The 22,595-nt window shown below is 44.3% G+C and overlaps 1 protein-coding gene across 1 annotated transcript in view; it reads left to right on the forward strand.

The window, feature by feature from the left end:
• The window catches only part of LOC115102480 (pleckstrin homology domain-containing family G member 5-like), a 52,369-nt gene extending 38,858 nt beyond the window's left edge, over positions 1-13,511 (forward strand). The window contains exons 10-18 of the mRNA XM_065005486.1: positions 7,284-7,475; positions 8,558-8,728; positions 9,397-9,492; positions 10,252-10,563; positions 10,801-11,088; positions 11,256-11,375; positions 11,603-11,735; positions 11,948-12,218; positions 12,398-13,511. Coding sequence (XP_064861558.1) covers positions 7,284-7,475; positions 8,558-8,728; positions 9,397-9,492; positions 10,252-10,563; positions 10,801-11,088; positions 11,256-11,375; positions 11,603-11,735; positions 11,948-12,218; positions 12,398-13,511 — 2,697 coding nt within the window. The remainder of the gene's footprint in view (positions 1-7,283; positions 7,476-8,557; positions 8,729-9,396; positions 9,493-10,251; positions 10,564-10,800; positions 11,089-11,255; positions 11,376-11,602; positions 11,736-11,947; positions 12,219-12,397) is intronic.
• The last annotated feature ends 9,084 nt before the right edge of the window (positions 13,512-22,595 follow it).

The raw sequence follows: 22,595 nt of genomic DNA on the forward strand, positions 1-22,595 counted from the left end.
CTCTCAGCTTAACTAAGAAGAAACAAATTGACATATGAGTTAACTATCATGTTTTTGTTCTTCTAATTTAATAGACAACTCCGCTGTGAAAATGCTGGATTTTGTTTGATATTTCATTGCTCTTGGATATTAGATGCTGAAGTATACATGCTGTAGTGTAGATGTGGTCCATCTTGGTGGTTCAACCAAGTTGAAAAGCTGTGTCATTAAATAGTGCAATGCTGAACCGTGTCTTCAATTGAAACCCAAGTTGTTCATCTAACTATCCCTACCTGACATGCATTTCTTTTATAGAAGGTTTGTTTATCCAGCATGAATGGGGATATTTCTGTGTACTAAGTGTGGTGTTGTGTGTAAAGTGGGCCTACTGTGTTTGTTGAGTATGCTGAGCCAGGTGGGGACTGATGTTTGCGGCCTATCAGGGCTGGGAGCTCCGTTATGACTGGGAGGGGCTAGGAGCCAGTTCAACTGCTGCAGGAGCAGTAGCTGTGTGTTAATGAGTGAGACTTGGATAGTAGAGTGTGTTGAGGCTTCACGGGAGAAGGGAGAACACACAGCATTTTTATGATCTCAGTGTGATGGTTGACCTGCCAGGAGACGGAGAGATTCCGGGAACTACTGCTCTGGTGACCGACAGGAAGTAGCTCTAATTCTCCTCCACCTCAGCACTTTGGACACCCTCTCCTCTGTGGATTTTGGTTGGATTCTTCCTCTTTTTTTTCTGAGCTGTCATGTTTTTTGGATCTCGTAGAGACTTTGTTTTAAATTCCAGACCTTCCTAAATGAGTGGTGACATTTGGACTTTTGTTGGACTTGTTTTGCATCTACAGTAAGTGAGGATTGAGAATGGTGCGTTTTAATCGCCTCTCGTCCTGGTATAGCTGGGACCTGCTGCATGTGGATGGTATTCCTGAGGGTCTGCCTGAATCAGCCCCTCTCCAGAGCCCAACGCCAACACAATGTCCGGTGAGAGAGAGACAGACAGACAGACACACCCACCCACCCACCGGGTCTCTGTACCTCTGTGCTTGTAGCGTTTAAGTTGATATTAGACAAGATGCCAGTGTAATGTATGCCAGCTTAAATATAATGCTTAGGCAATGATTGCTGTAGTTTTGATTTGACACAACTTTACAGAGTAACTGCATGAGCAGAATTCTCAATCTGTAACCTTAGCCAAGGGGGAGATTTGTATCTGATTTATTGATCTTTTGGGCATGAGCATGATGGGGAAAACCCCAACAGGGTAGTGTGTGTGTGAGATGAACAGTGGCGACTCCAGTCATGCTGGTGGGCCTCTTGTAGGGACACATTTGGAATCACATTCTGATCATTGGCCTGTATTATCAGTGATATCTGGTTTACCAGGTGATGGACGATTTCATCTCTTCCCCTTTTTATGTCAGTGGTTCTTCGTATCCACCATGGCACTGGCTATGGTCATGTGTGTGCAAATGCGTGTTTTCTCTTTTTTCATGTATTTGAGTGTGTGTGTGGGTTTGTGTCCATGTGGCCAGGAAAGTTAATGTCACACTGTTTTCCAATCGTTAATCAGCCTGCCTGATCCTAGGGGCCTCTTATCGCTGAATAACAACAGACCTGAAAGGCCAGTAAGGGGGGCACTACTGCATGACTGTTTAGCTACTTTCAATACAATCCTCCACCCAAGGCCCTTCTGGGGTTTTGGCACCTGAAAGATTTTCCCCATCAAAACCAAGGTTAAGACCACAAACGGCAGAGATGAGATAAGGAGCCGACTCGACACGAGACTTGATATCATTAACCTGCTTGGAGCTGACCGTGACTGCAGACTGCCGAGGGCCACCAACCCCAGTTCCCAGACCTGTCAGTAGTGTTGTAGGTCAGGGTCCTCTGTTATTAATGGAGGGTGACCGAAAGGTCTACACAGAGGCCAGGTGAAACTCATGTCAACACCATCGTTTGGAGAGGGCTGGTTAGATAGACAGGGCCACACAGAGATGTTGGTAAAATAGTAAACACCATAGGTAAGATGGGGGGCTGTTTAGTCAGGTGTAGACTGCTGCTCTTTTGAGTAGACGTGCTCTGTAATATCTGCTGTTTTTGTAAGGAGACTACCATTACAAATGGTTCATTTTAAGTAGCCTATGTTGAGAAACACAGGAGATAAATGCTAAATGAAAGACAGCTACTCCAGTTGATTAGAGTTGACCTGAATTTGATGGCTTGTAGTTGATCTGCCATGTTATGCAAAAGTATTTTCTTAGTCCTGTCTGTGTAGAATAAGTAGGCACACTTTATTTGTTGCAACAGGCACTACAAGGGATTTTTCCCCTTCAGGTCATTACTGGGCATTTGTTTCCTTGTTACAGTCAACCAGGAAAGCGTTGCGGAAAGTTGTCTAGACGTGCAAATCAAAACAGAGTTGATTGAGGAAAACATCAACCTATTGGGTTGGGAACTTTGATTCAAACTAGCGATGGGTCGTTCATGAACGAACAGCTCTATTTTCGGTGAATTTCGGGAATCGAATCCTATCTGTGAAAGAGACGATCTTTTGGATCCCTGATTTGAATACTGCTTTTTGAGCTCCAGATTAGGGCTGTGACGGTCATGGAATTTTGGACGACAGTCATTGATCAGCCAAATGACCGCGGTTATCGTTATGACCGCGGTTATCGTTATAACCGTGCGAATAGCAAAAATAAAAAAACATTCTGATTCACATTTTCTCCTTTCCTTTGCTTTTGACTGCTGCTGCAAGGATGTGGGCATTGCCTAGGCAACCGAAGACTAATTTGCTACAACAACTGGCTTGTTTTAGCAAGGAGCAACAAAGTTGAATTACATTTACGTCATTTAGCAGACACTCTTATACAGATTAATTTACAGTGCAAATTACGGTTAAGTGCCTTGCTCAAGGGCACATCGACAGATTTGTCACCTAGTCGGCTCAGGGATTTGAACCAGCGACTTTTCGGGTTACTAGCCCAAAACTCTTAACCGCTATGCTACCTGCAGCCCCTTCGTCACATTGTAGAGTCCATGTTGCCGCCAACATTAGTAGTTGTAGAGTCCGTGTTAGAGCATACAAATGCCCGCATCCGGTCTTCAGTCAGCTGTTCGTTCCACACAAAAAAACGTTTCCTTTTTAACGACTATGACCAGGGCATAAAATTCACTTTTTGGTTCACCAGCCACTGTGGCAGGTAGATTTAAAAATATACCAGCCACTCAGCATTTTTTTACCATGCCAAAGATATTTGGCTTTGCCTTATTTACACCAACAAAACAAAAACATGGATGAGCATGCTTTGTTTCTGAAACAGTACATGTATTCCTAGTAAGAAGTAATGTGGTATGTTTCATTTCGATTGGCTTTTAACCAAAATATCAGATACAAAAATGTGTTCCTGCCCTTTAATGGCGGAAGGTTACCATGGTAGCGCGATTTGAGTCATGTTTGTGCCTTTTGAGATTGAGTCTGACTAGTAGCAGCTTGTCTTCTCTTCCCTAGCAGTTGAAACTCATGCATAGGAAAACAACCTAGCTTGTAAACAAAACAATGTAAATAGCCAAGAAACACAAGGACAAAGTCTCACTTCAGACTTTCATTTCACATATATCAGACCAAATTTTATGCCTGTGTGCAGAGCTTCACTCGGCTCCTCACGTGCGCACAGTCTGGCGGTGTTGTAGACCGAAGTGGAATAGACTATATAGGATTCATAGTTCGTTGACTTTGTGGGACGAATTTACCAGCTATGAAACAAAACGACAGAAACACTTTGAAAACAGCTACTGCAGCGTTTATTTTACTATAAATGTGATCATACTTTTTTTTCTTCACAAATGTGAGTGGAATGCGCACACTGGAGCTCTGACCACCTGCCAATGTGTCTGGTGAAATAGACATCTTACCGCCAATGCCAGAATCTAGAGGGTGTTAATTTTAGCCCTGGTTATGATGGTAAAAAATTATAATGACAGGCTTCATCCATAACCGTCGGTTACACGGTTATACGGTAATTATGCCAGCCCTACTCCAGACAACAATTATATGTAGATGAGCTATAAAAACATGATCTGAAGATGGTAATTCCTCACTACAGGAATAACCGGTAGTGAGGAGAGAGCCTCATTCTTTGAACACAGCGTGTTAAAAATCTAGTTCTTGAATTTGAACTCTCGTTTCACGAGCCCGACAAAATGGTAGTCAACCTTTTTTAGGCTTTACATTAGAAATGTACGGTTTTTCATACCTTTCTTTAATCAAGCACCACTGAATGAAGAGCTGTTTGTGAGCCAAATGAATGGCTCTTTAAAAAAATTCTCAATTTAAAAACTTGGAATGCCCATTCAAACCACAACAGAGCAAGACTTTGTGGTCATTTCACTGTGGTAAAGGCCTAACTAGAGTTATCACCAATTCAGTAATACATGTTTTTGTTAGCTCACTCAATGCCTCCTTTTTTTTCTCTCCTTACAACTGGAGACATTCCCAAATGAACTTGTATGTGACAATCTGCTTTGCTCCCAAAAGCAAAACTCTCCTTGTGAGTGTTTCTATATGCCTGGTACATGCGTCATACCAGTGACCGCCTGAATACATTTCTGTACAGCTGTACTGTAGACTAACACAGTTTTGTTTACGATCAGGAAGCATGGCAGATTTTTAATGATAAAGCTGTCAGTCAGTTTGGAGGGAAGTGCAGTGGTTTAAAAGGAAAGGAAAGGCACGGGGTGGGGCTCTGTGGGGGATTCCGAACAGTCAGAACAAGGAAATTGGACATCAGTTGCGGCTCTAAACAAAGGGCCAAAGAGCCACTATGAACAGTTGGCAAGTCTTCTGCAGCACCAGGATGTCTGTTCTCTTCTATCCTGCAAGCTGTTGCTCTGTCCACGCCCCCTTTATGTAGATAAGTGACACACTCACACTTTTCCAGTAGCCCTGCCTCCTCTTCCTTTCCTCCTCAACACAATGGGCCAGGCAGGATCCTCCCGGTTGCTATGACTCCAGGACAGTGGCTGTGTGAAATGCTAGGCAGGCAGCAGGCTCAGTCAGCACAGCAGGCGTCACCTCTCAGTGTTAGAACAGCGGTACTTGAAGGACTACCACAGAGACACACAGAGTTCAAAGATGAGTCCTGGGGTGGTGCTCATGGTGTATTCATGGAGATAGAGTGGCTCTTGTGTCCTTCCTATCAAACATCAAAATGTGGACTCTTTCAACTTGAGCAGGACATCTCAGCTCATAACTTGACTTCAAAAGCGCTTTTCTGACGGGGAACAACTTCTAGTTGTTGCAGCTGTCGCTCTCTGGGGCTTTCCCCTCTTAGTCTAAGGGCTCTGGCTCTGAAGTGCATGTATGTGCGGAGAAGGACGAAGAGAGATTCAACTTGAGAGAACACTGCAGCTGCTTCCGATCCGGTATGGGCTGCAGTCAATGAGTCTCTAACCGAATGATGGTTTTTGTAATCTTTGACATGCCGCTGGTTTCAATGGTGAGTATTATACTACTTACATTGTGTGAAACGTCAGGGAGCCTTTCCCTTACTGAATCTCTGTTAGAATTAAAGACGTGGACATCTATTTGCCAGTTTAGACAGTAAGTCACACTAGGGTATCGCAGTTGTTGGTAGCAAAGACTAAGCCTACTTCTCTTTGGGTTGGTGGGCATAGTGCCGGGACTTTGTTTTGTACTGTAATGTATTGAAACTCGTCATTTCAGAAATGTCCTGCAAATGACTGATACTGTGTCATTTTTAGTTTTGGTCAAATGTTCGTTATCATGCACTAATCTAAAAAAACATGTTGCTAAAACTAGAATCACATTTTTCTCACCTACCGTGCTCTGTGTAGCTGTTGCCAGAGCATTACCACGCTAAGCTAATAGGAATTTAGCCTCTCTAGTCTAGCCCAATGAGATGCTGTCACTAGCACAGAGTCTCTCTCTCTCTCTCTCTCTCTCTCTCTCTCTCTCTCTCTCTCTCTCTCTCTCTCTCTCTCTCTCTCTCTCCACTTCCTGCACCTGTGTCCTTGTCCTCTTGGCCGAGATCCCCCAGAAACCCCCCCTGGTCAGAGCTGGATGAGAGACCACACTGTTTGCTCCACTGAAGCACTTAAATCTAAATATAGTGGATTGGGAAATGATGCTTCAGTCATTTGTTACTCTCCCTCTCGATCTTATCCCACTTTGATACTAAAACAGAGGAGGAAAACTTCCTCCGATATGAAGTAACAGTTTATACGACTTTGGATAGGAGGAGAAGGTTGTACTGTACTACAAAGATTGGTCGAAACGGGGTTCTTGCGTGAAAGCCTTTCAAGAATCCCGAAAGGTAATACATTTTGAGCAGTGTTGTTTATAGATGGGTACAGTAGATAATGTGCATCTAGAGAGAGAGCGAGAGTGGTTTGCTATTGCTCCTCTCCATCCGACAGTTTGTTTACCACACCACTGCTCAATGCCAACCAGCCTCTTTTGTGTGCATTCTCACTACGGATCGTGTACTGTAGGCGGAGACCTTATCCTCTGCCTATGATTTGTTAGTCACCCAGAATGACTTGACAGGGAAATAGTTGAGATTGAGAGCAGTGGATAAGAAAGCAGCAGTCAATACCATGGAATTGATGTTCCTTTCTACTGTGACATGAACTGAACACGGGTCAATGGCCCAGCAACTCCCTAGTCCCCACTAGCAGATTACACTGCACTGACACACTGTCTCTCTCTGGCAAAAAAACCAACTGTTTCCTCAGATACCGAGGCCTGAGGAGGCCCATGTTTGTTTTGGTTTCCCAGCCGGACGATGCTCGTGAATTGGATTGAGAGTGTATGTTTGAGGCGCGCAGGCCAGCGGGAGGGCTTGCTTGCTCACAGGGTAGCAATAGTGATGGAGCAATGCAGTGGATTGATTCTAGCCGTCCGCCGGTTCTTATGGAACAGCGTCTCTTCCCCCCTGGCCTGCTCTCTTTCCTCTGAGGTAATTAGTGTTCCGTCTCAGGAAGTGGCATTCCTTCCCTGTGGTCCTGTTTGTGTCTGAACGACAGTTAGGATGTTAGGATTGCTTTAACAGCTCTCCTGCTGATGTCATCATCACTTTTAAAAGATCCCTCTGTTTCCTGTTTATTCTCCTCGTGTATTTTACTTTTTTTCCCCTCCCGTCTTTGCTCCTTCCTTTCGCATGAGTTGCTATTCTTCTTACCGTCTCTTATTTCTCTTTCTGTTTCGCTTTCTCTCGCTCTTCACGGTGACTTCATGTAAACTCGCTCTTAACACGGGTCTCTCCCGGTTCTTGCAGGGTCAGGCACGTCGCAGGAAGAACATAACAGAGTTCCTCGGGGACGCCAGCATCCCGTCTCCGGACTCCCTGACCGCACTGAGCAGCTCTCTGCCCAGTGTGGGGGCTGGACCGGACAGCTGGAAGAACCGCGCCGCCAGCCGCTTCTCCGGCTTCTTCAGCTCCAACACTGGAGCCGGGGCCTTTGGCAAGGTGAGGGGTAAAGGCCTGGTCCGGGCCGTCAGAGGGGAAACCTTATCAGCTAGTAGAGTGAGGGAGGCGGTGTGTTTGTGCGCGCCAAGCGTGTGCGTGGTACGGGGTTCAAAGGCCATATCCACTCAGCTCCCAGTGAGATCACATCCCTCCTCTCCAAAGCCTCTGAATAGGCTCACACAGCAACCTTCCACTCAACAGATACATTAAGTAGCTGTGGTGGAAGTGACTGGTAAGAACAAAGGATTAACATGTTTTGAGGAATGTCTATTCAAGACCCTACTACGATAATAACATTCCACACACAAGAATGGGAAAAAAATAAGATGCAAAAATACGAAATGGCAATAATCCTTCACTTTTATCTCTTAAGGCTAACAAAGCACACACACACACACGCGTACATTGTCCACGCTCCCCTGAGGTCATATCCTGCACAGTAGCAGATGTCAGAGGGAGACCGTGTCTGTCACTCACCTGTCAGCTCCCAGGTCATCTCTATTCACCGTGGCCAATGGCCATCATCTTTAACCCTGTCAGTGGCAGGGCTGGGTGGGGGACCGCGGAGACCTGCCCCCTCCACAAAGCAAAGGTGAACCAGGGTCAAACAACCAAATCCTGTATCCCCTTCAGGGGACAGGTCCCCAAAGCACAGTTAGCATCTCCCGCCCCCTTACCCAGCTCCTCTATTGTTCAAGTGATCTCAATGCACTGAGCTCATTTTCATACGTACACATACACATAAGGCTGCCCTGGCAGGACAATAGTCTGGGTAGCTGTTAAGATTGAAGAATTCAGTGGACTCTGAGGGTTATGCTTATGCAGGAGGTCAATCTGTCTTACAGTTTTCTTTAAGACAATAATAACCTCTATCGTAATACAGTTAAAGACACTGTTCTTGCCTCTCCCCTTCCTAAAGTAATACTTGATTATTTTATTTTTTTTACCTTTGATTTAATACTGACCTTGTGATTTCCTCTAAAGGTGCTGTGCATGTGAATTACGTTTGAATGAAGCAGGAATACTTCATTTGCCCAGGAGCTGTGGTTAATGACAGGTATGGGTTTTCCCCATTCTATTAGGAGGTGGACCGCATGGAGCAGCTCCAGAATAAGCTGCAGTCGTACACTCTGTTTGGCCTTCCCAAGGTTCCTCCTCAGCTCTCCTTCCATCACGACTCCTGGGAGGAGGAGGAGGAGGAGACCAGCCTCACCCTGGAGGACAGCTGGACACAGCTACTCGACAACCATGAGGTACGGTAACATGAACACACACACACACACGAATACAAGCACGCACCGAAACACACACTCATTCACTGACATTCACAAATACCTAATACCTATTTTTTTACTTAAAAATTGCACTGTTGGTTAGGGCCTGTAACTAAGCATTTCACTGAAAGGTCTACCTACACCTGTTGTATTCGGCGCACGTGACAAATCAACTTTGATATGATCGCATGCATGTAGCTACTCCCGTATTAAGTCATAAACTGTTCACAAGCCGTTCCTGTTTTGGCCTGACAATCTCCCACCCATCCAGTCTGGTGTTTCCCAGCAACAGGGCGGATAACGTTTACAGCCAGTGTTGTACAGCTGTTTATTAAGGTTAATGTGGAGTTGTATAAACGTTACCAGATCAATCGCGTCCGTCTCTCTTTCCTGGGCAGAACTCACACCCTTAGAGGATGGGCTCAGGCAAGATAGACCGATGTCTGTGTGTGATAAGATGCTGTGTGATTGGGGAACGGGATTTCAGATACACTCCAACTCAATTGGGGGGTGGTGGTGGTGGTGGTGTGTGTGTATTGTGTTCATATGTGTAACTCATGGATAAGGGAGTGTGTCGTCGTCTGTTCACATGGATGTGTATGAGGCCATTACCTCATGAGTGTGTTTTTGGTTCTGTGTGCTTCCAGACGTTGACCAGACGCCAGTTCCATCAGCAGGAGGCGATCTGGGAGCTCCTGCACACTGAGGCCACCTACATCAAGAAACTACGAGTCATCACTGACGTAAGTACCCTTTTACAAAGTAATTGCTTCACTCCCTTACACACGTGTACCTCCTAGATCATTTTTGGAAGAACAACATAACCCTCTATGTCAAGTCCAAAGGAACTACTTCAATGTATCCTGCTAAGAGTTTTAGTTTGGTTAGGTGTGCTCTCTGAGTGCCGTTAGTGGCACGTATGCAGCGAGTGTACAAAACGTGCTCTTTCCGTGACCGACTGACCAGGGGAATCCAGGTGAAAGCGAGGATCTCATATTGATCTCACTTCAGCCAGTGTAGATGAAGGGGAGGAGACTGGGTTAAAGTAGGATTTTTTAAAGCCCTGAGACATGAGTTCAGATGGTGAATGGGCAAGACCAAAGAGTTTAAGTGCCTTTTGAACGGGGTATGGTAATAGGTGCCAGGCGCACCGGTTTGAGTGTGTCGGGCTGCAACGCTGCTGTGTTTTCGGGCTCAACAGTTTCCCATGTGTATCTAGAATGGTCCACCACCCAAAGGACATCCAGCCAACTTAACACAACTGTGGGAAGCATTGAAGTCAACATGGGCCAGCATCCCTGTGGAACGTTTTCGACACCTTGTCGTCCATGCCCCATGACAAATTGAGGCTGTTCTCAGGGCAAAATGGGTTGCAACTCAATATTAGGAAGGTGTTCCTAATGTATTGTACACTCAGAGTAGGTTGTCTATCTCTAGTGCAGTACTTTCCTATCAGATGTCCCATATTGCAACCTGTTCTCCCATGTCCTCTCTTCCTCCAGTTGTTCCTGTGTGGGCTGTTGAACCTGCAGGAGAGTGGTCTGCTGACGGAGGTGGAGCCTGCGCGACTCTTCAGTAACATCCAGGACATTGTGCGTCTGCACACGGCCCTGTGGAACCAGGTGATGCTGCCTGCCCTGGAGATGGCCCGGAAGGCCAGAACCCTCCTCAACCCGACAGACCTCCACCACGGCTTCAGGACGATTGGCTCCAGGTTTAAGCCCTACATCCGCTACTGTATGGAGGAGGAGGCCAGTATGGAGTACATGAGGTCACTGCTCAGGGACAACGAGCTCTTCAGGATCTATGTCACGGTGAGTCGCAGTCCGCCTGTCCTCCCGATCTCGCTCTCGCTCTCGCTCCACACTGATGGTGTCAAGTTAAACAACTGCCCACCAAATACCATTTACTCATCTCACAAATACAGAACAGTCAACCAATATCAGATACCACTATTACGTTCTACATAGCACTTTTCAGTGTTGTTCATTTAAGTTCCTAGCCACATTTTCTTTAACCTCTAACTCCTGGTCTCTCTCTCCCCTGCGCAGTGGGCTGAGACCCATAAGCAGTGTAACCGGCTGAAGCTGGCTGACATGCTAGCCAAGCCCCACCAGAGACTCACCAAGTATCCCCTACTGCTGAAGGCTGTTCTCAAGAAGACGGACGACTCGTCGTCCCGCGACGCCGTCAGCGGCATGGTGGCGTGGGTGGAGGGCTTCATCAACAGCGTGGACTCTCAGATGCGCCAGCGGGAGGAGCAGCAGAAGCTAGCCGCCATCTCTGGGCGCATCGACTCCTACGAAGCAGTGGAGGGGAGCAGCGAGGAGTTGGAGAAGGTGGGCACTCACCACACTCAGGGCTGGCTTGCTGGGTATACCGGTGCAAGTCTACTGCTAGACGAGAATCTCTATTGAATTAGATTTTTAGTCCGGGTTGAAATTGTGTTTCTGCTTGGTGTGTAACTCCTTCTTCTTCTTCTTCTTCTTCTTGTCTCTCTCCTTAGATCCTGCGTGAGTTTAACCGCTTCGACCTGATGGCTCCTATGAGAGGCACATCACCAGAGGAGACCAGACAGCTCCATTTGGAGGCGGCACTGCGCATGAAGGAGGGCAAAGACAGCAGGGTAAGTGTCTGGCTGGGCTACTTGGTAACTGCTTTTACCTCATTATAACTGTCGCAGGCTGAGAACTACCCATGGTCATTGTGATAGAATATGTCAATGACCAGGGTGATTGGGGAGCAAATTGCTTTCATAATATTTACTTATTTGATTTAGCCTAGTTTATTGTACTAGAATGATGACAAGTGACCTGAAATTGACCTGGAAGCAATTCCCCATCCTTCCCACAGATGGAGGTGTACTGCTTCCTGTTCACAGACCTGCTGCTCATCACCAAACCAGTGAAGAGGTTAGAGAAGGTCAAGGTGATCAGACAGCCCCTCCTCATCCACAATGTTGTCTGCAAGGAACTCAAAGACCCTGGTGAGTACCAGCATGCAGCTACATTTAAACCGGGGTTCAAGGTATTTGTTTTCTTTCACATACTTCATCTGTGCTTAATTAAGCATGTCTGGCACAGAAAAGAACCACTAGAAAAGTCCTGAAAGAGATATTCCTTCCCACCTGGCACTGCAGACAGGCTCACGCAAATGCTTGAGAAACGTGTTTTGATTAGCTGTTCTCTCTTACTATAGGCTCCTTCATTCTCATCTACCTCAATGAGTTCAAGAGCGCGGTGGCGGCCTACACTTTCCAGGCCAACAGCGCCGCCCAGGGGCGAAGCTGGGTTGACGCCATCTGCAACGTCCAGAACCAGCTCCAGAGAATGCGGACTGAGGAGGTTCTCAGGCAGCAGGTCACCCTACAGCGCCGTCTATGCGGAGAGGAAGAGGAGGAGGAAAACAAGAGCAGCAACTCCACTTCCAGCTCCCCCTGCATGAGGAACAAAGATCAGCAGGGACCAAGGTACAAACCCAAACAACGACTTAGACATCGTAGAGCTTCATTCTTCTATAAGGACACTGTAGATGTTGATCGGATCTGTGCAAATATTATTTCATGTAAACATTATCAGTTATTGTTAGTGTTTTATATTACTAGAACCATTCTCATCAGTATAACATTTTGGTCTCATTCTCTTCCAGTCATTCGGATTGCTCCACAGAGACCCTGTCAGTCATGGACATAGGAGAGGATTCAGGGGAGCACCAAAACCCCTCAGCCACAAGCACAGACCCAGGAGGACCCTTAGAGAAGAGCCTAGACTCGGGCACAGTTACCCCACCTACTGGGCCTGAGCCCCTGCACTGCAACCCTGCCAGCCCCCAGGACAACCTCGCCGACCGGAACCCTGAGCCAGAGGAGGAGGGTGTTATGGAGGGAGGGGAGGTTGAGCTGGAGCCTCAGTGTCGCTCTCTGTCCATGGACAGTGCCTACGGTACCCTCTCCCCAGAGTCCCTACTGAGAGAGCTGGACCTGCAGACACGACCAGGCCAGAGCAAGGGAGAAGAGACTGAAGAGGAGGGAGGGATAGAGGGACACGAGGTGGGGGTGGAGGTGGAAATGGAGAGCGAAAAGGTGGTAATGAAACTGATGGATGAGGAAGTGGAGAAGGAGGAGGATTCAACCTCTGTTGGTTCCCAGCTGTCAGTGGTTCAGTCTTTGAAGCCTCGGCGACGCCCCCCGGTTACTGCCCGCCTCCGCAGCCTCCAGAGCCTGAACATCAAGTCAATTTCAGAGGACAACCTTCTGCAGCGTTTCCGTGATAACGCCCCTGTCTCCCGGATACAAACCTGCAGCCTTACAGCCCAGGACCAATCAGAACACAGGAGCGAGAGGGCGGAAAGCCTGGTCCACAGTAAGAGCCTATCCGCCCAAGACCTTACTGGGCTGTTTAAGACTGACCAAGACTCAGAGCCTGAGTATGAGGACTTCCTGAGTATGAGCATGCCTTCTGGTAAGCTCTGTGACACCCTGAGGAAGGCGGAGGCCCGGCAGGTCCAGAGGGCTCTGGCTGCAGCTGAGGCCTGTGAAGGCAGCAATAGCCAGGCTGACGGCAGCAGCTCAGATGGGGAGACGGTGGGGGCGCCCTCTGGAGGACACGGGGGGAAGTGCAGTGAGTCGTTCACAGCCGGTTGCCCAGAGAAGCAGTCATCGCCCAAAAGAAGGAAGACCCATCAGCACAAGAAGCTGACCCTAGCCCAGCTCTATAGGATACGCACCACCCTAGTGCTCAACTCTACTCTCACTGCATCGTAAGTCACAGCTCACTTTATACATGGGTATAATGTCTATACACCTGGATGTGCTCTTTGGGCTTCCATGTGTTCTATTAAATTCTGCCAAGTTGACACTATGCAAGCTATGGTTATTTACAATCACTTCCAAAGTAGAAACCACAGAGGAACTCTTTCAGCCAAAGTTCTAATAAATAAATAATCTTCAGGATACTGCCTTTTACTCTATACAATATCAAAGGCCTTGTGGTAATCAATCTCTGTTGTGTGTTTTCTGTTTCTAGGGAGGTGTAACCACTCTGGCAGACAACCAACCAACTAGTGGCAACCTGACCACAAAGAGGAACCACACTCTATGGAGTCTGCGTAGAGGGGACTGAATTCCTTGTGACACAAATGCACTCTCTCAAGCTGCCTTCTCCCTTTCCATTGCCTGTTGGACAGTGTCTGCTGCACGGTTTTGCAATCGGACAATAAGAATATTCTTTGATGTTGCATTTGGTTTCAGTTTATTGTGTGGGATGGGAGGGAAAAGGCAAAGAGACATTTAACTGCTTGCACTTTGTAACGGACGGACAGCGCGTCGAGGGGAGCTGAGGCTGGGACCTTTGGGGGGACAGTGGACTGGACAGTTACTGGTGTAGGGTAACACCCTATCGGCCTACCCACTAAAAAGAGACTGAAAGAGGGGTCGTCCAGGCATAGATCTGCCTGCTTCTCTCTGCAATGGACCGGAGTGGATCAGAGAAGATCTAGGAAAGGCTTGGGTGGCCCAAACACTCTTTAACTCTTAAAGATGCACTCCGGGATCCAAATTCATAACATATTGCACAAATTGGTTTCATGACATATCACACGAATTGCAACATTCGAATGATATATAAATTGCAAAATGTGTAATATATCACGAGATGGATGACACAGTAGACAATTGGATGACGTAGTACTCAAGAAATGTGGAGCGCTTTTGGCTCATGAGCACCACTTTCAAAACTACTGGCTGAAATTATGCAAAAGTTGGAGAATGCACCTTTAAGTAACTACAAGAAAAGAAAAGGGCACAATGTCTGAAAAAAATTGCTCTCTAAAATGTGTTTGGTGATTTGCAGCAACTAGGATGGCCTGGTATATGTTCTACTCCTGGTTTGCTTTGTTGAAAACAATTAAATGTTGCACAATTGTATCTTTTGTTCGATAGACTAATCACTAAAGGGATGACTTTACTTTCACAATGCACACTTAGAATGAGTTGTGCGCGTGAGTGTGTGTCTGTCTGGGTGTGTCTGTATGTGAACGATACATTGTCCTAAACTCCTGATTGAATCAACATGATTTCTGTCATGGTGTTCATCCTCTTTGAGTGACATACCCAATGATGCTAAGACCTAAGTACCAAGTCGATGTCAAACTAAAACTACACATAACAAAATACAGTGTTCCAGCAACAAGTAACAGCCACATATTGCGTCATCAACTACTGTGTATTTTCAAACGTACAGAGCCGACAATTTATTTTCAAAATTGCCGCATCTAAGCATTAGAATAGACAGAGTAAATTCTGGCCTTTTTTTTTTTTTTTTTTTAACATTTTCTACTATGCTGGTGCAATTTGTCAGTCAATAGTGGTGGTATGATTTAACTACAAAGACTAAGATAATGAAATGGCTTCCTGTTCTTCGGTGTTTAGGAGCAGAAAGATGAACCCTTGGTTATTAGGTGGAATGGAGTTGTCTTGGGAAATGTAACTACACTAAATGTAGAAAGATTTCAGCATGCACTTACAACCTGCAACCTACATGGAACAAATGCTCGGTAGAATGTGGTGATATGTAAAAGAGCAGTCTGTACACACACAAAAAAATACTATTCCATGTAACAATGAGCTTGGAACACCTTTTGAGACGTTGCATATTTTGTGTTCCTTTAATGTAACACATTAACGCAATACAGTGACTTAAAGAGACTGAACAACGGTTTTGGGGTTGCATATGATTTGTGAATCCGTTTTCTTTGAATGTCTTTCTGTCCACACTAACGGGAACAGTGATTTGGCGGGAGCATTGACCACCATAGTACATTGACATGGTCAAACTGACGTTCAGCTTGTGTTTTATTGATTGATTTAATATACGTTCTCTCAACCCCTCCTTGTCAAATATTGCCCAAACCAAATAGTTTAACATTTGTTTACTTCACCAGTTTTTGTTTATTTGTAATATTTATTAAGCTTGCCATGTTTTATATATAAAATATTGTTTATATTGTTTGATTTCATGACTTGTACATTTTGTGTTGGTGTACACTTAATGTTTTTTTGTATCAGGCATGATGAATCTGCTATGAACCAAAACTATTTGATCTCCCTTTCAGGAATGTCTCTTAAGTGTCTTACCAAATAAAAAAAAAGCATCAAACATTTTGCTTTCGAGTACATTGTGTGTAGTGAAGTACACCATGGATATGACCTTCTTTTTACAGGGTGGTAAAGTAGCCTAGCGGTTAGAGAGGTTGAGCAAGTAAGCAGGTCAGTTGTTTGAAACCTGAGCTGACGAGGTGAAAAATCTGTCTGTGCCTTTGAGCAAGGCACTTGACCCTAGTTGGTCCAGGGTCGCCGTTGATAATGGCAGACCCGGGCCGTGACCCGAATCTCTGAAGGTGTCTCAGGGAGACTGGGATATGCAAGAGACACATTTCCAATTCACACGTGTATGTTAAAAAGGACAAATATAAGCACCCACAAAATTATTATTATATCACTTAATAAATGTGCATTTTTAACCACAAAATAGGAGTCTGACTTTTATGTTGTTAATGAACAGTAATGGGTGTCTCAAATGTCTGAAATGGAGTCAAATCACAGCCTCGTGCACCTGGACTAGCAAGTAACTTCACATGTATTTATTATAAACTGCCAGCAGATGGCATTAAGAATCTTTGTGGTTCTACGTTATGCAGTGCCTTCGGAAAGTATTCACACCCCTTCATTTTTTACAGATGTTGTTGTGTTACAGCCTGAATTTAAAAAATTGAGATTTTTGGTCACTGGCCTACACACAATACCACATAATGTCCAAGTGGAATTATCTTTTTAGAATTTTTTACTAATTAAATCTGATAAGTCTTGAATCAAGTACTCATACCCTTTATGTCAAGCTTAAATAAGTTCAGGAGTAAGAATGCACTTAACAAGTCAAATAAGTTGCTTGGATATTTAACATGATTTTTGAATGACTACCTCAACTCTGTACCCCATACATATAATTATCTGTAAGGTCCCTCAGTTGAGCAGTGAATTTCAAACACAGATTGAACCACAAAGACCAAGGAGGTTTTCCAATGCCTCGCAAAGAATGGCACCTATTGATAGATTTTTGGGGGGAGGGGGGGACAACAGGGCACTAAAGCAATACTGCTAAAAATTTGCCAAAGTAATTCACTTTTTGTCCTGAATACAAATTGTTATGTTTGGGGAAAATGCAATACATCGCATTACTGAGTACCACTCTCCATATTTTCAAGCATAGTGGTGGATGCATCATGTTATGAGTATGCTTGTAATCATGCTTAATCATTAAGGACTAGGGAGTTTTTCAGATTTTTCAGGATAAAAAAGAAACAGAATGGAGTGGCAAAATCCTAGAGGAAAACCTGGTTCAGTCTGCTTTTCACAAGACACTGGGAGATCAATTCACCTTTCAGCAGGACAATAACTTAAAACACAAGGCCAAATCTACACTGGAGTTTCTTACCAACAAGACAATTAATGTTCCTGAGTGGCTGAGTTACAGTTTTGACTTATATCTGCTTGAAAATCTATGGCCAGACTTGAAAATGGTTGTCTAGCAACGATCAACAACCAATTTGACAAAGCTTGAAGAATTTTGAAAATAATAATAGGTAAATATTGTACAATCAAGTTGTGCAAAGCTCTTCGAGACTTACCCAGAAAGACTCTCAGCTGTAATCTCTGCCAAACGTGATTCTGACATGTATTGACTCGTGGGTGTGAATACTTATGAAAATTAAATATTTCTGGATTTCATTTTCAATACATTTGCAAAAATGTTGTGAAAACATGTTTTCACTTTGTCCTTATTGGGTATTGTGTGTAGATGAGTAAAAAATATATATGTAATCAATTTTGAATTCAGGCTGTAACAACAAATTGTGGAATAAGTCCAGGGGTATGAATACTTTCTGAAGGCACTGAACAAAAAATATAAACGCAACAATTTCAAAGATTTTACTGAGTTACAATTCATATAAGGAAATCAGTCAATTGAAATATATTAATTAGGCCCTAATATATGGATTTCACATGACTGGGCAGGGGCGCAGTGATGGGTGGGCCTGGGAGGGCATAGGCCCACCCACTGGGGAGCCAGGCCTAGCCATCAGAATGATGTTTTCCCCACAAAAGGGCTTTATTACAGACAGAAATACTCCTCAGTTTCATCAGCTGTCCGGGTGACTGGTCTCAGACGATCCTGCAGGTGAAGAAGCCGGATGTGGAGGTCCTGGACTGGTGTGGTTACACCTGGTTTGCAGTTGTGATGCCGGTTGAACGTACTGCCAAATCCTCTTATGGTAGAGAAATAATCCTAAAATTCTCTGGCAACAGATCTGGTGGACATTCCTGCAGTTAGCATGCCAATTGCACGCTCCCTCAAAACTTGAGACATCTGTGGCATTGTCTTGTGTGACAAAACTGCACATTTTAGAGTGGCCTTTTATTGTCCCCGGCACAAGGTAATGATCATGCTGTTTATTCATCTTCTTGATATGCCACACCTATCAGGTGGATGGATTATCTTGGCAAAGTAGAAATCCTCACTAGCAGGGATGTAAACAAATTTGTGCACAACATTTGAGAGAAATAAGCTTGTTGTGCTTATGGAAAATGTCTGGGATCTTTTATTTCAGCTCATGAAACATGGGACCAACACTTTACGTGTTGCGTTTATATCTTTGTTCAGTGTATTGTGTTTGCATCATTCACCCACACTTTGACCTCTCGATACAGATCCAGTTAAGCATACGGTATATAACACAATACAACTTCTATTGAAGTATCCCTATACTTTTTACGAGGTGTACATCCAGTATTTTATTGCTTGGATATGATATGCTGTACCCTTTACTACAACCTCTTGGATCCTCGTATTACGCATAAGATCATCTCAAAGCCTCCGAATATGTTTTCAAAGTATAACTGATGTTGCCGTTTTCTACGGTTGGTGTGACAGGCTGAAGAAAGCGTTGGATCTGTGGTGTTGCGTTAGCCTGGGTGCCAGTCTGTTTCTCTTGCCAACTCCTTAAGGAATGGTCGACAATAACAATGGAGTAGTGAAAAGCACTGATCTGGGACCAGGCCTAGATTAAATTAAATTAGATTAAACCTGTAGAGCGGAAGATACCTGCTATAGTGCAGTTGAAAATTAAAGTCTATGTTCCTGTATTTGCGGAGACTGCATTGACGGTAAACGCTGCATATGTCAGCTCAATTGGAAATTACCTCAACAGTCAAATTGCGCTATAACACAGATCTTCCTCACTACGGATTGAATCTAGCCCTTATTTAATAACCAAGATGTTCTTATTTTATACTGGCCAGTCTTTACAGAGGCAACTCCTGCTGAACACGACTGAACTCCTGATGAGGTAATGCTATATACATCTGGTTGACTGGCCTCTCCTTTTCCTCAGAACTTCTCAGCTTTGAATAGTGGTTCACGGTCCATGCATGTGGCAGACCTTCCAGAGGTATGGCAGTAAATATGGAAAAACACACACACACACACACACACACACACACACACACACACACACACACACACACACACACACACACACACACACACACACACACACACACACACACACACACACACACACACACACACACACACACACACACACACTTACTTCCAGGAAAGGCTGGTCCTGTCTGTAGTGTGCGCAGACCAAGGTGTATTTACAGGTGATTATCAGCTAATCGGTGGATTACAGCATGTTGATTCCACACATGCCCCTAATCCGCATTGGAAAAGGCACCGTGGCCCCTCTGGGATTGTCCCTAGTCTTAATCTGATCCAGAATCCGGTTTGTCAGTGGGCAGTGGCCCCTCCCGTGCTCACATCTGGCCCTGTGGGATTTAATGTTGTAATCCTTGATTTTATTTCCAACATTTTATGCTTTAGCGCTGATACACTGGACTTTAATTATTGAAATGCAGCTTTCATTTTGAACCACAAAGTAATTAAACAACCCCAGATAAATAAACCCATCTTCATATGTTGTGGTTGTGGTACACTGCTTGTAGTAGTCTATGGTGGCTTGGCTGCTCTCTGGACACGGTACTCTGGTATGCTCGTCTTCACAATCACAAGTCTAAGGTGAAAGACATTGCATAGAAAGTTTTTAATGTAACTGCACTTTAATCAGGTTGGATTCTTTGATACTGTTGGTACAAAATGAATTTGTCGAGAAATTACTTAAATATAGGAGTAAATGTTTGAAAGAAGGCATTGTTACGCTTTCCTAAATTTGATTATTTTTTCTTCAATGTTGGAATAAGGATGAGATCCTTTTAAATGTACAGTATTACCATCCTGGTTGTTCTGTTTAGTTCCAAGCAGCTGGGGCATGTGAGCACTCCTCCCTGTGACAGATGTCAAAAAGCATCCTGTAAAAAATGTCAGATTAACACAAAGGGGCACTTTGTGCAAATCCCGATTATGGAGAGCACTTTCATTTATTAAACTCTGCCAATCCCTATGCTCTTTTGGAGCCGGGATTAAAATCAGGTAGACACCATTGTCTGTCTAAACAATCCCCTTTCTAAGCTCTCTCTCCCTCCCTCTCTCAGCCAGTTTTCTCTGGATGGTGTAACCCAGACCCAGGGCTGGCCGGTTGGCTGGATGTAGAGGCAGCAGGGGCTTAAATTATAGGTCGTCCGCTTGATAATACCGCCACCATCGATTCCCATTAATCAACATCATCCCCTTCGGAAGAGCTAGGTGGAGGGGTGGAGGGGGGAGATAAAGTGTTTACAAGGTATGTGCTGTGAAAAGGCCCGCAGACAAGTGGCAGCCATATGGAGTGAATCACCATGCTAGTCATAGTGAACAGCTGCCCTCTATCAGAGTCAGCACAGCACCAATACACTGCCACTGCCACGCGTTGCCATTAGTTAGATAGAGACTGATTGACTTTCATGTTATTGGAGACTGGGAGGGCCACAGCTAGCTTTAATATCTGCCCCCACGAGGCCCCTCAAGGCCCCGAAGTTTTAAACGACAGGTGATGGGTCACCCTCTGTGTATTTCCTGGTCTGGAATCTTTCTGGTCATACATCCCGGCCGGTAGCCTAGCGATTAAGATGCGCTGGTTTGAATCCCTGAGCCGACTAGGTTCAAAATCTACGCGTACCTTCCTCTGCCTTGAGGAAGGCACGTAGCCCTAATTGGTCCTGTAAGTCGCTCTGGATAAGGGCGTCTGCTAAATGACTCAAATGTAGATGTAAAATGGAATCCCCCAAGTTACAGTTTAGGAAGTTAGGCTGAGAGCATATTGTTGAGAAAATGTTTTTTGGAGATAGAGCTGTTTACCGCAATGTAAGTCTTTTCTTTTACATTGTTTCCCCATGGGGAACGTCAACCTATTTCAACCTAACGTCAACCTATTTCAACCTAACGTCAACCTATTTATGGATACAGTCTGTACAGACAAATTCTACCTGCTATATATTAGGATGTGTGTCCTCAATACTGTGATTACATGTACTTTGAAAGAACTTTCCAAAATTGCTCCATAGTGTAAGCAAAGTAATTACATGGTTGCTACTCATGATTTACCTTCCACACAGTGTATTTCAGTAATGGCAAAGTGATTAAATATGTTCTCAGCTTCTGTGTTGGTACTTTACAACACAAAGACATGACATATGTCGGTGGATCATCATTCTTGACCCTCATAAAAAGGGTGTTTTTCTAAAATGGCAGAGCATAAGGTTCCTATTTTTTTTTCAAGATTAGTAGGGACTAGGGCCTACTGCCCTCTATAATTGTATCAGTTTATAAGGAGCTTATTGTCATCTCAATATTGTATTTTTTTGTATGGTAAAACATATGAAATTGAAATCACAAGCATATTTCTTAATGAAATAGAAATTAATTTAAAGAGTAGCTCGCTACAAGTGGAGAAAAAGGGAGAGTGAGATTACTGGGGTAAATCAAACACATTTAATATTCAGAATGCATTGACACAATTAATCTGACATTGTGTTAAAGGATAATACCTTAACTGACACTAGCCATCCACTACACTGGGGCTCTGACTAAGCAGGATGGGCCCTTTTGCTGTGGGGTATGGTTACACACCCAAGTAAACAACCTGGTCTCAAAGCATTTCGTATTATTCTGTACGTAAATCAAGACACTCCATTTAGTATGATATGATATGGTATGTAATCATTTGTGGATGCCCATCACCCATTTCGTGTGATATATCACAAATTTACATTAGTATTATATCTTACGAATTTGCATAACTTGTTATATGTTACAAATTTGGTTAGGTGAAGGGTTAGCTAAAAATGGTTAGGGTTAGTGGAAGGGTTAACTAACATGGTAAATAGTTGTAAAGTAGCTAAAAAAGTAGTAAGTAGTTCCTAATTAGCTAAAATTGTCCTTGATGAGATTTGAACCTGCGAAGGTTGCTAGACGTTTGCGTTAGACATCCACCCTGATCAAACACCGTTTTTGTGTTAAGTAACCACAATGGTGAAGTAAAAATACATAAGTAGTACTACTTAGTAGTTTTTTGGGGTATTTGTACTTTACTATTTCTATTTTTGACAACTTTTACTTCACCACATTCCTAAAAATAAAAAAAACTTTTTACTCCATACATTTTCCCTGACACCCAAAAGTACTGCATGCTTAGAAGGACAGGAAAATGGTCCAATTCAAACACTTATCAAGAGAACATCCCTGGCCATTCCTACTACCTCTGATCTGGCAAACTAAATAAACACAAATACTTCATTTGTAAATTAGGAGGAATAATAGTCTGGGGCTGTTTTTTTATGGTTTGGGCTAGGCCC

Source organism: Oncorhynchus nerka, linkage group LG20 (genome assembly GCF_034236695.1).
Source record: "Oncorhynchus nerka isolate Pitt River linkage group LG20, Oner_Uvic_2.0, whole genome shotgun sequence".
NCBI lineage: Eukaryota > Metazoa > Chordata > Actinopteri > Salmoniformes > Salmonidae > Oncorhynchus > Oncorhynchus nerka.